The sequence below is a fragment of the Triturus cristatus genome, unplaced genomic scaffold, assembly GCF_964204655.1.
Source record: "Triturus cristatus unplaced genomic scaffold, aTriCri1.1 SCAFFOLD_255, whole genome shotgun sequence".
NCBI classification, from domain to species: domain Eukaryota; kingdom Metazoa; phylum Chordata; class Amphibia; order Caudata; family Salamandridae; genus Triturus; species Triturus cristatus.
In genome coordinates, this window is record NW_028187355.1 from 429,621 (window position 1) to 444,834 (window position 15,214).

At 48.6% G+C, this 15,214-nt stretch overlaps 1 protein-coding gene across 1 annotated transcript in view; it reads left to right on the forward strand.

Annotated features, from left to right (window-relative positions):
• Window positions 1-4,049: 4,049 nt before the first annotated feature.
• Window positions 4,050-15,214, forward strand: part of LOC146771207 (lymphotoxin-alpha-like) — a 62,648-nt gene continuing 51,483 nt past the window's right edge. The window contains exons 1-3 of the mRNA XM_085640298.1: window positions 4,050-4,259; window positions 6,596-6,641; window positions 11,726-11,791. Of these exons, the coding sequence (XP_085496424.1) occupies window positions 4,098-4,259; window positions 6,596-6,641; window positions 11,726-11,791 (274 nt within the window). The 5' untranslated portion in view covers window positions 4,050-4,097. The remainder of the gene's footprint in view (window positions 4,260-6,595; window positions 6,642-11,725; window positions 11,792-15,214) is intronic.

The following is a 15,214-nucleotide window of genomic DNA, read 5'->3' on the forward strand; positions in this document are numbered from 1 at the left end:
AGTCACTTACTGCGTGGCAGCCAAGGGCCCCCCGCTAGGCGCTTCATCAAAGTACCGCTGAACAGGGATACAGACACATTGTAGGTGCGGCTCCGTACTGCCCGCTCATTGTTCCCAGCACTCTGCCTTAAATGTGCCTATCTCTGCAGCATCGCACTCACTGCTGGCAGCCTGGGCGCTGCACCTGAAAACGTCACTCGGAGGGCTCTAGCTGATCCTAACAGGCCACTGCGGCCCTCACGACCCAGTGCCGCATGAGAGGGTCCCCCAGAGCCTCACAGCCATACTATGCACTGTCGGCAGTAGAGGTCCACAGCGCCCGCACCTAACTGCCCACTGCAGCCCGCTGAAGGTTCAGGCGGAGCCTCGAAGCTACAGGATGTACCTCCGGCAGCCATCAATGCGCTCAGGGATTATGCGTTGTTGCTCCGTCTCATTCGACTCCTCAGCACTGGGTACCACAACGTGTAATAGGTGGAAACCTCCACCGCGGCACCTCTCAGCACCAGGGGCCGCGCCCATACGCCTCACAGCCCTGCACTCTGCTCTATAGCCAGCTGGCCAAAGCCAGTTTTTTAGCCGGTTCAGCCCACACAGTGTCACAGATCTCGTGCAGTATCTCGGCCTTATGTCTGTCGTGGGTGCTGATTTTAGATCATTGTGCCGCCACCAAAAGCATGGTAGATAGTATGCCCCTTGTTTAGAGGACAGTTGGCCGTCAAATGGACGGATTTTTGGCGGATTAGAATTCCTGGCCGGCAGAGCTACACTAGCCATTTTGCCATGGGCTCTCTAGTGCCCCCCACCTTTGTTGGACTTAATACCTGGACACCAGGTTCCTGCAAAAATGTAAACCGCAAAGTAAGCACACATTCTTCATTACTAAATTAAATCACTAAATAAAATAAAAAATCCTCATCCAAATGCAAGCTTGTTCTCCTGCACTGATGTGGGTGGGATCAGTTCTTAATTTGAAAAAGATTAAGCACTGTGGCAGAAGTTTTGGTCAGAAGCCCACGGGCACTGCCATTACATGTCACCTTGCCGAATACCAGGGCTAAGTAATCTTGATTCCACCTCAATCAATCAATCAGGATTTGTATAGCGCTGCTAATCCCCCAATAGGGTATCCAGGCACTTTCAGGTACCGGAAGGCTCAAACAGCCAGGTTTTATGGACCCTTTGGAATTCCGGAAGTGATGTGGTGGTCTGGAGCTGTGTGGGGATGCTGTTTGAGGTTTTTGCTGCAATGTAGGAGAAAGGGTGTCCCCCACTTCTGTTCCGGTAGATACGGGGAATGTGGGAAAGTGATAGCGTGGCAGAGCATAGTCTTCCAGACGGTTGGTAGAAGTTCAGGAGGTGGTTGCTGTAGGTGGGTCCTTGGTTGTGTAGAGCCTTGTGTGCGTGAGTCAGTAGCTTGAATTGGCATCTCTTCTATACGGGAAGCCAGTGGAATTGCATTAGGTTAGGGGTGACGTGGGTTCATCGGGGGAGGTCAAGAATGAGCCAGGGTGCAGAGTTTGGTATGGTTTGAGGTCTCTGGAGGAGGTGTGCGGCAATTACCACATAGAGAGTGTTGCCATAGTCCAGTCTGCTGTTGATTAGGGCCGGTGTCACGTGGATCTTGTGTGTAGGGATAGCCACTTAGAGGTCTTATGTAGTAGGCGCTGGGTGAGGAAGCAGGGGGAGATGGCACAGTTTATCTTTGATTTTATTGTAAGCTTGTTATTGAGGATGAATCTGAGGTTCCTGGAATGGTCGGCTGGTGTGGGTGTAGATTCTGGGTTAGATGGCCACCAGGAGTCGTTTCACATGCATTGCTGAAGATCTGGACTTCCGTCTTGTCTATGGTCAGCTTGTCATGCTCCTGTGGAAGTTAGCCCTGGTGGTGGTGGGGTCATCAGTGAACCAGAAAATTATTTGGGTGTCGTCTGCATAGAATATTATATTGAGACTGTAAGCTCTTATGATGTTGGACAGCGGGGTCATAAATATGTTGAAGAGTGTGGGGCTTAGGGATGACCTGTGGGGGACACCACAGAAGATATGCTTTGGTTTAGAGGTGAAAGTTGGTAGGCAGACCCTCTGTGTAAGGAAGGAAGGGAGGAAGAAAGTGAACCATCTGTGTGCGTCTCCTTGGATGCAGATGTGGTGGAGTCTTTTAATCAGCATTTATTGAGATATGGCGTTGAAGCTGCCGAAAGGTCGAGGAGGATCAGGGCTGCTTCTCTGCCTTTTTTTTCACTTTGTGTGTTTTTCACTTTCCTGCTCGGAGTCAAAGTCTCATGACGAAAAATAAGGGCCACTCTCCAAAAACGAGGTCAACTGAGCCTTTCACCACTTGTCCCCCCCCCCCCAGTGCCTCTGAGTCTCGACCCATTTCTCCCCCACACATACTTTTATGGGGACCTCTTGTCCATTATATACATGGACTATCCATTATTGCAGGAGAATGTCCATTGTCCATAATTGAGTGCATTATGGACGGCTTTACAACATGATTTCAGAGCATCTCCTTGACAGCCAATAATGTTGCTATATACATCATCCAATGGCAGCCCAGTGTGAGTGAGAGCTGACCTACGATTGGGTTATAAATTGCCCAGCCAGTCACAGCAATTTCCACACAGCTAGCTCTGTGCTCCTTGTTTTTGCTTGGGGTGCCTCAGGGCATCGAAAGCTGCCTGTGGCCTCCCTTTGGTTTTTTGGCAATGGACTGACAAGGCGATGACCAATGGACCCAGGCCTCGCAATCAAATAAGTAAAGCACGACGCACCCTACCTGGCCTCTGGCAGGTAGTAAATAGGTGTAATCAAGAATCATGTGATTTCCTAGGAGTACGTGCAAAGCCAGACACAGGAGTATGCTTCTCCCTTACCATACCCACCCTTAATCTATTCTCCTTAATTCCTCTTGTTCTCTTCTAATCCAAACTGCCTTTGTAGTGCATAAGGGAGTACTACTCACATACTACAAAATGCTATTCACAAACTTATATGCAGGGACTGCTGCTTCTCCTCCTCAGATGTGTCTGTGAAATTGGTCTTTTGTCCTGAATTATTGCCTGAATTCTGACCTCATTTCCGGAACTTTTTACAGTCACTGCCCAGATTTTGTCTCCATGCCAGCTGGTCACTCGAACCCAAGTCTGCTATGACATCTTCCATAAAGGTTGAACGATGGGAAGCGGTCGCCGGTGCACTGGCCCAGGGTCTGACCTCTCGCCCAGTTCTTTATAAGGTTTCTGCCCAGCAGCTGGCATCTCGCGTGCCTTTCGTGAGCGAGGGGATACTGCACATTCAGTTTCCACGCAGAGGACCATTTAAGTAAACTTCACAGTGATACACAAAATTCTAGCATGAATTGCAAGCGCTAGGCGTGAAAAAATGCAACCCACCCTATTAGGGCACTAGGGCAAAGGGGCATTGCGGAAAGGGGTAGATTTTTCAGTACCTGTTGAACGTCAAGATAGAGATGTAGTGACAGAGCTCTCAGGACAGACAGCAGTGCATGGTGCAGGTCAGAATAGAGGTACATTGTGAGAGCCATTAGAGGGGTTTTAGATCTTTCATCACCATCTCTCTCCCTTTTACCTGCCCCTCTCCTGCTGCATTTAACCTGCCCTTTTATCACCACTCCTATGGCACTTGACCTCACAAACCCACCTCCACCTCTGTGCACAGCTCCTGTTTATTTCATCCCTGTCTCTCCCTTCTCTACCTTTCTCGGGCAGTGCACGTTTCTCCTCTCCTCTCAATTACACCCGTTTTCCCCCCAGCAATTTTTCCCTCCATATTGGTGCTTTTCTTTGTCGTGACCTTCCCACACCGCCCCAACCCCTGCATTTCCCCGTATTTCAACGGCCTAACACTCTCTCCGTTTTTGGCACTTTCTCTGAAACTCGCAGCATCCTCTTCCCGGTACTTTGAGTGCCCGGCCCCGCCCCCTGGCGTGCCGGCTTCCTCCTAGCTGCGGGGTTCCCCCTCTGAGACTTCACAGCTTCCGAGAGGGATGGTTGCCTATAAAGCGCAGAGGCGGCGGAGGCCAGAACCCAGCCGGCACCAGGCGCTACGTGGAGACACTCGCACGAGCCACCATGGAGCCTGTCACCGAGCACGCCGTGACGGGCTCAGAGCAGGGGCGGCTCCGCGTGCAGCCCAGGGCGCAGGACCGCTGCTGGCAGCTCACCAGCCTCATGTGCATCTTGGCGCTAGGCACTGCCACCACGCTTCTGGTCCTCGCGCACCGCAACACCAAGGTAGGATGGCAGGCATTCCAGCAGGATCTAAGATTGCAGGAGGAGTTACAGCAGGATCTCAGAGTGCAGGAGGAGTTCCGGCAGATCTCAGAATGCAGGATCGCAGAGTGCAAGAGGAGTTCCTGTAAGATCGCAGAGTGCAGGAGAATTTTGTGCAGGTTTGCGGAGTGTAGGATGAGTTCCTGCAGGATCACAGAGTGCAGGAGGAGTTCCTGCAGGATCGCAGAGTGCAGGAGAAGTTTATGCAGGATCCTGCAGGATCACAGAGTGCAGGAGGAGTTCCAGCAGGATCTCAGAGTGCAGGATCGCAGAGTGCAGGAGGAGTTCCTGCAGGATGTCAGAGTGCTGGAAGGCAGGCTCCCTCCCCAGCAGAATGGAATGCATTCCTGCAGGATCTCTGTTAAGAAGGCAGGCTCCATCCCCAGCAGGAAGGTGGGATTCCTGCAGGATCGCAGAGTGCAGGAGGAGTTCCTGCGGGATCTCAGAGTGCAGAAAGCAGCCTCCCTCACCAGCAGGATGGAATGCATTACTGCAGGATCTCAGTTGAGAAGGCAGGCTCCATCCCCAGCAGGAAGACTGGGCATCCTGCAGATTCCCAGAGTGAAGGAAGAGTCCCCTCAGAGTTCAGAAGGCAGGCTCCATCCCCAGCAGGAAGGCTGGACTTCCTGTAGGGTCTCAGAGTGCAGGAGGAGTTCCTGCGGGATCTCAGAGTGCAGAAAGCAGCCTCCCTCACCAGCAGGATGGCATGCATTCCTGCAGGATCTCAGTTGAGAAGGCAGGCTCCATTCCCAGCAGGAAGGCTGGGCATCCTGCAGATTCCCAGAGTGAAGGAAGAGTCCCCTCAGAGTGCAGAAGACAGGCTACCCCCCAAGCTGGAATGCTGGACTTCCTGTAGGGTCTCAGAGTGCAGGAGGCATTCCTGCAGGACCGCAGAGTGTAGGAGGTAGACTCCCTCCCCAGCAGGAAGGTGGGATTCCTGCAGGATCTCAGAGTGCAGGAGGAGTTCCTGCGGGATCTCAGAGTGCAGAAAGCAGCCTCCCTCACCAGCAGGATGGCATGCATTCCTGCAGGATCTCAGTTGAGAAGGCAGGCTCCATCCCCAGCAGGAAGGCTGGGCATCCTGCAGATTCCCAGAGTGAAGGAAGAGTCCCCTCAGAGTTCAGAAGGCAGGCTCCATCCCCAGCAGGAAGGCTGGACTTCCTGTAGGGTCTCAGAGTGCAGGAGGCGTTCCTGCAGGACCGCAGAGTGTAGGAGGTAGACTCCCTCCCCAGCAGGAAGGTGGGATTCCTGCAGGATCTCAGAGTGCAGGAGGAGTTCCTGCGGGATCTCAGAGTGCAGAAAGCAGCCTCCCTCACCAGCAGGATGGCATGCATTCCTGCAGGATCTCAGTTGAGAAGGCAGGCTCCATCCCCAGCAGGAAGGCTGGGCATCCTGCAGATTCCCAGAGTGAAGGAAGAGTCCCCTCAGAGTGCAGAAGACAGGCTACCTCCCAAGCTGGAATGCTGGACTTCCTGTAGGGTCTCAGAGTGCTGGAGGCGTTCCTGCAGGACCGCAGAGTGTAGGAGGTAGACTCCCTCCCCAGCAGGAAGGTGGGATTCCTGCAGGATCTCAGAGTGCAGGAGGAGTTCCTGCGGGATCTCAGAGTGCAGAAAGCAGCCTCCCTCACCAGCAGGATGGAATGCATTCCTGCAGGATCTCAGTTGAGAAGGCAGGCTCCATCCCCAGCAGGAAGGCTGGGCATCCTGCAGATTCCCAGAGTGAAGGAAGAGTCCCCTCAGAGTTCAGAAGACAGGCTACCTCCCAAGCTGGAATGCTGGACTTCCTGTAGGGTCTCAGAGTGCTGATGGCAGGGCCGCTCTCCTGCTTCTGCTACAAAAAGAATGAATTCCTGCAGGATTTTAGAGTTCAGGAGGCATGCTTTTTCCAGTTTCTACTGGAGTTCTTGCAGGATCACACAGTTGATATTTGTTATGACTTTTATTGAGGCAGATGTGCCTTTGGCAGGTGTCTCCTCCTGCCAAAAAAGCTCAGAATGGTGATAAAAGGAGTAGGAAGGATGTCTCTACTCTAGCAGGTGTGCGAGCTATATATACATATATTTATATATTTGCATTGACTCGGCACCTACCTTTATTTTTCAGCTAATGTTTACAACAGCTGCAGTTGAAATGCAAGAAAACACTACATGTAAACAACATTCTGCAGCTAAAGTTGGCATCACCACTAGTTTACACTACATATTTGAATGTTTTGCGTGCATCTTGTTGGCTAATTTACTGGTGTAGTGTCCCTTTAATGCCCGTACTTAACATTTGCATTCTTTTCATTTCTTTCAGAAAGAATCCAGCAACAAAGCTCTACGCGCCCACGCCCACTCGGAAGGTAGGTTGACTCACCAAACTACATTTCCTTGATGCTCACTTCATGATACATATCAAAACTTGTGGAACTGAGAATTTCCCTCACCCTCTGATACTCCCATTTAGGCAACATTTGAAGACTAAGACCTATTCTTGAGGTCACCATCAATGAAAAGAAGGGTATTCATGGAAGTTTGAGCCAGCCCGTCAGTCCCCCACCTTGAGGTGCTGACGCCATTTCTGTTCCTGTAATGCCTCACTTTGCTTGCTCTCCTGTGTGGCAGATCCCATAGACATTAGAGGCTTCCGGCCCCATATGGCAATTCTGACCTGAGTTTCTTATTCAGGGCACACCATGTTCTGGCATTTTAATGGAGCTCTGATTATGAAAAGGATGGCCTTAGAGGTCCCCTGGCCATTCTCCCAGATGTGTATCGATACTGTAGATCAAGAGCATCTTCAGGGCTGGACGTTTGCCTTAGAGGTCCCCTGGCCATTCTCCCTGATGTGTATCGATGCTGTAGATCAAGAGCATCTTCAGGGCTGGACGTTGGCCTTAGCGGTCCCCTGGCCATTCTCCCAGATGTGTATCGATGCTGTAGATCAAGAGCATCTTCAGGGCTGGACGTTGGCCTTAGAGGTCCCCTGGCCATTCTCCCAGATGTGTATCGATACTGTAGATCAAGAGCGTCTTCAGGGCTGGACGTTTGCCAGGCTTTCAGGATAATCAGTGACTCATTTAAGGGATTCCCATTTAAACCCTTATTGCACGTTTGCTGTTCATTTCTGATATGTGTGGTAATTCCTGTAAATGTACATATCAGAATTATTAGTATTGCAATAAAAATCGCATGCATCGGATGAATCTTGGCAGGTCAAACCCCCCCAACATTGATCTGAAGCACAATGACTGGCAAATACCAGAACCTGCACATTCTGGTGCAGTAAGCACTAAAATTAGCATGTTGTTCCTCATTATCAGGGGAAAAAACTCTTAATTGGGTGGTAATTACTGTCCCAGCAAAGGCAAATTTCATCAGGTGCAATAAGTATCACAACAGTTACATAACGAGGCCTTTTTATTCATTGTTTCCTAAATATGTGGATATCACGAAAATCTGGCGTGTACTAAGTTCTTCTGGCTCAACGCTCTGGCCTTACTAAGCCTTGTCTACACTTCACAAAGTACATAAAATGAAATAAATATACATTTGGAGGTCCCTAATGAGACACCTACCTCCCCAAGCACTGACTTCCCAGGTAGACACATACACGATCATGGATCAGGATTTGGGTCACATCTTGGGTTTCAGGGGTGGCCATGATGTAATCCCACCACTCCTAAATGCGTTTTGTTCTATGTGTTCAAAGTGGACCTTAGAGGTGCTCCAATTGTCGGTCAGTGACACTTTGTCGCTCGCTTGGGTACTAGCCACCTGAAGAGCCACAGGCAGGGGGCGCCAGATTGAGGCTAGAAGTAGCTAAAATGAGTACCGTGGTCGGAGAAGACGGAGGCAAGGGTCCTTGCACACAGTGTGTCACCACATGACAATACTGATCTGCTATATCTACGCATGAGTAGGACATGGCCAGACATCACAAGGCAGGTGGGAGTATATTCACTATGGACACACAGGTTCAGTGCCTCAGATAAGACTCACTTTGTATTCCTGGGGCAGTTACTCTGATCTCTTGGCTCCAGAGTCAACAACTTCATCCCTCCATCAACCCTCAGATTTAGCACAAGGTGATACTATATGTAGTTACAGGACACACGGGGAGAACTGGACAGCGCAGACACTACACCCCTCCTGACTGTGGCGGATGAATTTCCACAACTCATAAAAAATACGCTCTTCAGGAAGCCAACAACATCATTAGGCAGCAACATCACAAAGCCAGAGCTGTGGCAGAAGAGTGCTACAGCTGTTTGCACTGACTTGTTCTGTGCTTTACTTGTATGATGAATGCACTGCCGCTGTAAGTGGGGTATTCATTAGGGATGCTTGTGCTGATGCTGCCTGTGTTGAACTTGTTTGAGGAATGCTTGCAGTGCTGCTATTTTGTGTGGTACCTAATATTTCTGGAAAGGTTTGTGCAGCTTTTGCCCCTATTTTATTATTTTGCCCCTATTGTATATTTTCAAAGTCTGAGGGTTGTTGTACTGCTGCTAATGTATGTTGTACCCCATTCTGTGTGAGGGAAGCTTACACTGCTTCTTTCTATGTTGCAGGTGTGTGCGTGTGAGCTGCTTGCAATCTACTTCCTGTTACGTGAGTGTGAGGGACACTTGCACTGTTTCTCCCTATACTGTAGGTGTGTGTTAATGTGTACTTTGCACATCTACTTCCTGTTATGTGAGTGTGAGGGAAGCTTGCACTGCCTCTTCCTACGATGCAGGTGTGTGCATTTGTGTGCACCTTGCACATCTACTTCCTGTTATGTGTGTGTGAGGGAAGCTTGCACTGCTTCTTCCTATGCTGCAGGTGTGTGTGCACCTTGTTCATCTACTTCCTGTTATGTGTGTGTGAGGGAAGCTTGCACTGCTTCTCCCTATGCTGCAGGTGTGTGTGTGTTTGTGGGCACCTTGTACATCTACTTCCTGTTATGTGTGTGTGAGGGAAGCTTGCACTACTTCTTCCCATGCTGCAGGTGCATGTGCACCTTGCACTCCTGCTTCCTGCTATGTGAATAACTTGCAACGCTCTGTGTGCAGGTGTGTCCTGGGTGGCGCTAGTCTAGCTAAAAGTAACTAATAAATATAGTCAAATCATGTTTTTGGCAAACCACCATTTGTTTTTATTTTATTTTTTTATTCGAATTTGGTGACTAACTTAAACTGGTGCCCTATGCGTGTGTGTGAGTGTGTGTGTGTGCGCGTGTGTATTGCTGCTGCTTGTGCTGATTATGTGGCTTTAGCCTGTTCAGTGCTCACATTTGTCACTTGCTCCGAGCAGGTGGTACATACGAGCTAAGGGTGGGTATAGGAATGTGTTGTAACGAAACGATGATCCAACTCCAGCTTAAGTTATATTTATTAAGATTGTAGTATAAATAGTGAAAGTACAGAGAGCGCCACCAGAAGCAGCCTTCCTGCTGCTCAGCCCATACACAAACTGACTCTCTCACTCAGTATAAATAGAGAAAGTACAGAGAGCGCCACCAGAAGCAGCCTTCCTGCTGCTCAGCCAATACACGAACTGACTCTCTCACTCAGTATAAATAGAGAAAGTACAGAGAGCGCCACCAGAAGCAGCCTTCCTGCTGCTCAGCCAATACACGAACTGACTCTCTCACTCAGTATAAATAGAGAAAGTACAGAGAGCGCCACCAGAAGCAGCCTTCCTGCTGCTCAGCCAATACACGAACTGACTCTCTCACTCAGTATAAATAGAGAAAGTACAGAGAGCGCCACCAGAAGCAGCCTTCCTGCTGCTCAGCCAATACACGAACTGACTCTCTCACTCAGTATAAATAGAGAAAGTACAGAGAGCGCCACCAGAAGCAGCCGTCCTGCTGCTCAGCCAATACACGAACTGACTCTCTCACTCAGTATAAATAGAGAAAGTACAGAGAGCGCCACCAGAAGCAGCCTTCCTGCTGCTCAGCCCATACACGAACGGACTCTCTCACTCAGTATAAATAGAGAAAGTACAGAGAGCGCCACCAGAAGCAGCCTTCCTGCTGCTCAGCCAATACACGAACTGACTCTCTCACTCAGTATAAATAGAGAAAGTACAGAGAGCGCCACCAGAAGCAGCCTTCCTGCTGCTCAGCCAATACACGAACTGACTCTCTCACTCAGTATAAATAGAGAAAGAACAGAGAGCGCCACCAGAAGCAGCCTTCCTGCTGCTCAGCCAATACACGAACTGACTCTCTCACTCAGTATAAATAGAGAAAGTACAGAGAGCGCCACCAGAAGCAGCCTTCCTGCTGCTCAGCCCATACACGAACTGACTCTCTCACTCAGTATAAATAAAGTACAGAGAGCGCCACCAGAAGCAGCCTTCCTGCTGCTCAGCCCATACACTAACTGACTCTCTCACTCAGTATAAATAGAGAAAGTACAGAGAGCGCCACCAGAAGCAGCCTTCCTGCTGCTCAGCCCATACACGAACTGACTCTCTCACTCAGTATAAATAGAGAAAGTACAGAGAGCGCCACCAGAAGCAGCCTTCCTGCTGCTCAGCCCATACACGAACTGACTCTCTCACTCACCAACATTCCTCACCACACTCACACTGGCTGAGCAGCAAGTATAACAGAATGGAACTTGAGGGGACCCCCTGCAAAATACATAGAGGGGCCCCCATACATCAGACCCAGTCAGGAGCTTTCAGTTCAGGGGCCCGCCGCCCATGCACAGTGCCGGAGAGGGCCCCTTGGAGTGCACGACCCCCACCCCACAAGGGCCACAGGAGCTATTGTTATGCCACTGACCAGGGGCCCAAGGCCAGGGTCTGGCGGCTACAACATAAGCAATTTTACCAGCCAGATTTTTCAGTCTGTAAAATCGGGTCCAATGTTCCCGCTCCCAGATAATCCAGGAATGGGAATTCTATGGACTCCAGAATAATATCATGAACAAGACATTCAGGACCACCTAACTGCAGCTTGAGGATACATGTTTCTTCAAGGTATGTGTATGTAAAGACTAGTGAATCTATACTTACCTATATGCACTTACTTCCTTGATATTTTGGTTCTCGATATCTCGGCCATGATATTCTGGCAGCAGGATGTTTCTTTGGTCTACATTTTGACATGAAACCTCTCCAGACTATTTATGAATGAACAGAGTGATGTCCCTCACAGATACCGCTCCATTTATTTAGTAACTGGGCCTATGTGTGTCTATCGATATCGGCAAACAAGGAACCCTAGATTAAGCTGGCATCACATTTGAAGGGAAAAAACAATTTGAAAAATTGAAGAGAATAAAATTAAATTGCATTGTAGGGGCAGTGATTAGATGGGTGCTCAGGGTGCTGGTTTGTGGCGGCCAGCGCTAGGAGCAAATGCTGCCCTGTTGATAAGATGATGCCTGTGAATCTGTTAGGCACAGACACCCCATGTTTAACATCATGCTGTTGTGTTCCGCAGCCTCCTACCTCCTGGCAAGGAGACACGAAGCCAGCAGTCCAGAGAAGCCGGCAGCACACCTACAAGGTAGGTCTCAACATAAGTGACCTCTTCTTCCCCCTAAACAGTTCCCAGCACTGGATCAGACTGGGAAGTGGAGATGTTTTATTTGTATAGAGTTATTTATGCTGACCAAAAATTGACTCAAGTGCTGTAAGCAAGTGTGAATAATGCTCTGCTAACAGTTTGAGAAATGCACATTTTATGGTAAAGCCTCAGAAGGATTTCTTCTCCACAGAGCGAGACTTCGATTTTTCATGGTGCTTACGTATGGTTTTTGGAGTGATGCATTAGCACAAAGTGATGGATGTAAGGCTTGAATTAATCTCAGCCACTGCTGATCGCTCAGGGCCACATCACAATTCATACCCATGCCCCCTCCGTTTGGACCCAACCATATGCAAATCAACCTTGACCCTCCTCCAATGGGATCAGTCCTGCCCAAACTGCCAGGCCAAGTCCTCCCTGAACTAGAAAACAAGCACCCAGGACCAGTTTTGCCCATATTATGTGCTTGTCTGCCAGGTATAGCCCAATTCCAGTGGCCCGGATTTCTGCAACGCTACTCCGGCTGGATATAGTGTCGCCAGACATGACAGGCCTATAGGACGAGGTGGGGGCCTTGCAATTATTTACAAGGATAAATATCGCACCACACTCGATCCTATAAACTCGGTTAACTGTGAATCAGCGGTTTTTGCTATCAGTATTAATCCCAAGCGGGCACTAAAGGGTATAATACTCTATCGACCCCCTGGCCCCCGTAACTCTTTTCTCTCTACCCTCTCTGACCTGAGTGACAATGTCATCTGTTCAGATAAATTTACTATATTGGGAGACTTCAACTTCTTTTTGGAAGATCAGGACAACCCAGACACCGCCCAACTTACGACTGATTTTTCCAATTTTGGACTGCACCAATTAGTCAAGGGTATCACACACCAAGCTGGACACTCCCTTGACGGGCTATTTACTAATGATCCTGACATTACTGTATCAGACATTATTCCAATTACATGGTCAGATCATAGGGCTATTATTTTTCAACTAGATACACGATCTTCTGCCTTGCCGCACCCCAGACCTCGCACTAAGATAGGTACCCGGGCCTGGAAAACTGCAGATCTCCCTCAGATGTTGCATTTCTTGGCCTCCTCCTGTCCTCAGGGAGGAAATAGCTTGTCACCGTCAGCTTCAGAGTTTCAGGACTGGATCCGAAGTGCCGCTGATCTAATGGCCCCAGAGAAATTCACGCAACCCAATAGAGTATCTCCTTCGGCCCCCTGGTATAATGAAGATCTCCGTCTACATCGCCAACATTGTAGGAATTTAGAAAGGCGCTGGAGGAAAGCTTACTGTCCCACAGCTAGACAAACTTATAAAGACGCTCTTATGATTTATAAAAAGGCGATCTTGGCCCGAAAAACAGTTTTTTACTCAGCACAAATCGAGACTGCTGCCAACTCTGCCAGAGAACTTTTCTCCGTCGTCACCACCTTGTCCACCCCCTCCATTGGGCCTGGAGTGGAGCCCTCACAGACTTTCTGCAATGAATTGGCCATCTTTTTTACCACTAAGGTTGCAGATATTTACGCTTCATTTGAAAATGACATCAGAACTGAACATAGAGGTGACAGCAGGAAAGAAGTACTGTCGCACCCTAATCCTGACTCCTTCCCTTGTTTCTCACCTGTTTCACATCAGGACGTGATTAAAATCATCTCCACTGTTAAATCAGGCTCCCCCTTGGACCCCTGTCCTCCGTCCGTGATGCAGAAACTCACAGAAGTGATCTCCCTCCCTTTGATGGAAATCTGCAATAATATATTCCTAACGGGGAACAACCTTTACAACGCAACTTTTACAACGCACTACCTTTACAACGCATTTTTTACAACGCATAATCCATTACAACGCATGACATTACAACGCATACCATTACAACGCATTTTTAAAAACTACCTTTACAACGCATTCCATTACAACGCATACTACCATTACAACGCATACCATTACAACGCATAATATTACACTACACTATCCAACACTTACTCTACTGTTGCACCCCCTGGAGTTAGAATAGTAATTTTTACCCCTATACTATCCAACACTTACCCTACTGATGCACCCCCTGGAGTTAGAATAGTAATTTTTACCCCTATACTATCCAACACTTACCCTACTGATGCACCCCCTGGAGTTAGAATAGTAATTTTTACCCCTATACTATCCAACACTTACCCTACTGATGCACCCCCTGGAGTTAGAATAGTAATTTTTACCCCTATACTATCCAACACTTACCCTACTGATGCACCCCCTGGAGTTAGAATAGTAATTTTTACCCCTATACTATCCAACACTTACCCTACTGTTGCACCCCCTGGAGTTAGAATAGTAATTTTTACCCCTATACTATCCAACACTTACCCTACTGATGCACCCCCTGGAGTTAGAATAGTAATTTTTACCCCTATACTATCCAACACTTACCCTACTGTTGCACCCCCTGGAGTTATAATAGTAATTTTTACCCCTATAATATCTAATACTTACCTTAAATGTAATTTAATATAATGCGTTGTAATGGTATGCGTTGTAAAGGTAGTATGCGTTGTAATGGCAATGCGTTGTAAAGGTATTTTTAAAAAATGCGTTGTAGTGTCATGCGTTGTAATGTCATGCGTTGTAATGGATTATGCGTTGTAAAAAATGCGTTGTAAGTGCATGCGTTGTAAAAGTGTGCGTTGTAACGTCATACATCCATTCCTAACAGGCCAATTTCCTAGTATATGGAAGAAGGCTGTTATTAAACCCCTTTTAAAAAAACCTTCCTTAGATCCTACTGCTGTCGCAAGTTACAGACCGATTGCGTGCCTGCCCTTTCCTGCCAAAGTATGCGAATATCTGATGAATCAGCAGCTCTCAGAGTTCGTCGAGACCCACCAACTTCTCGACGAAACGCAGTTTGGGTTCAGGAAAGGGCATGGAACAGAGACTGCCTTGATAAAGGCCTCTGATGAGATCAGGACGATCATGGATCAGGGAGGGGCGGCTGTTCTTATCCTTTTGGATCTGTCAGCAGCCTTTGACACGGTCGACCATGTCACTCTTGTCGACCGTGTCACAGCTCTGGGGATAAATGGTCGGGCCAAGGATCTTATTTCATCCTTCCTGGCAAACCGTACCCAGACAGTAAGGCTCGGAGACTTTTATTCTCCCATCTCTGCACTCCCTTGTGGAGTCCCACAAGGCTCCTCGCTAAGTCCTATGCTTTTCAACATCTATGTAGCGGACTTAGCGAGGATAATAAAGGCCTATGGGATACAGTTAACATCGTACGCAGACGATACCCAGCTGGTGCTGGGTATCCATAAGGATGGCCTTACTGTAGCAGCCAACTTCCAGAAAGCTATGCTCGAGGTCAGTACTTGGATGGCCTTGAATTGC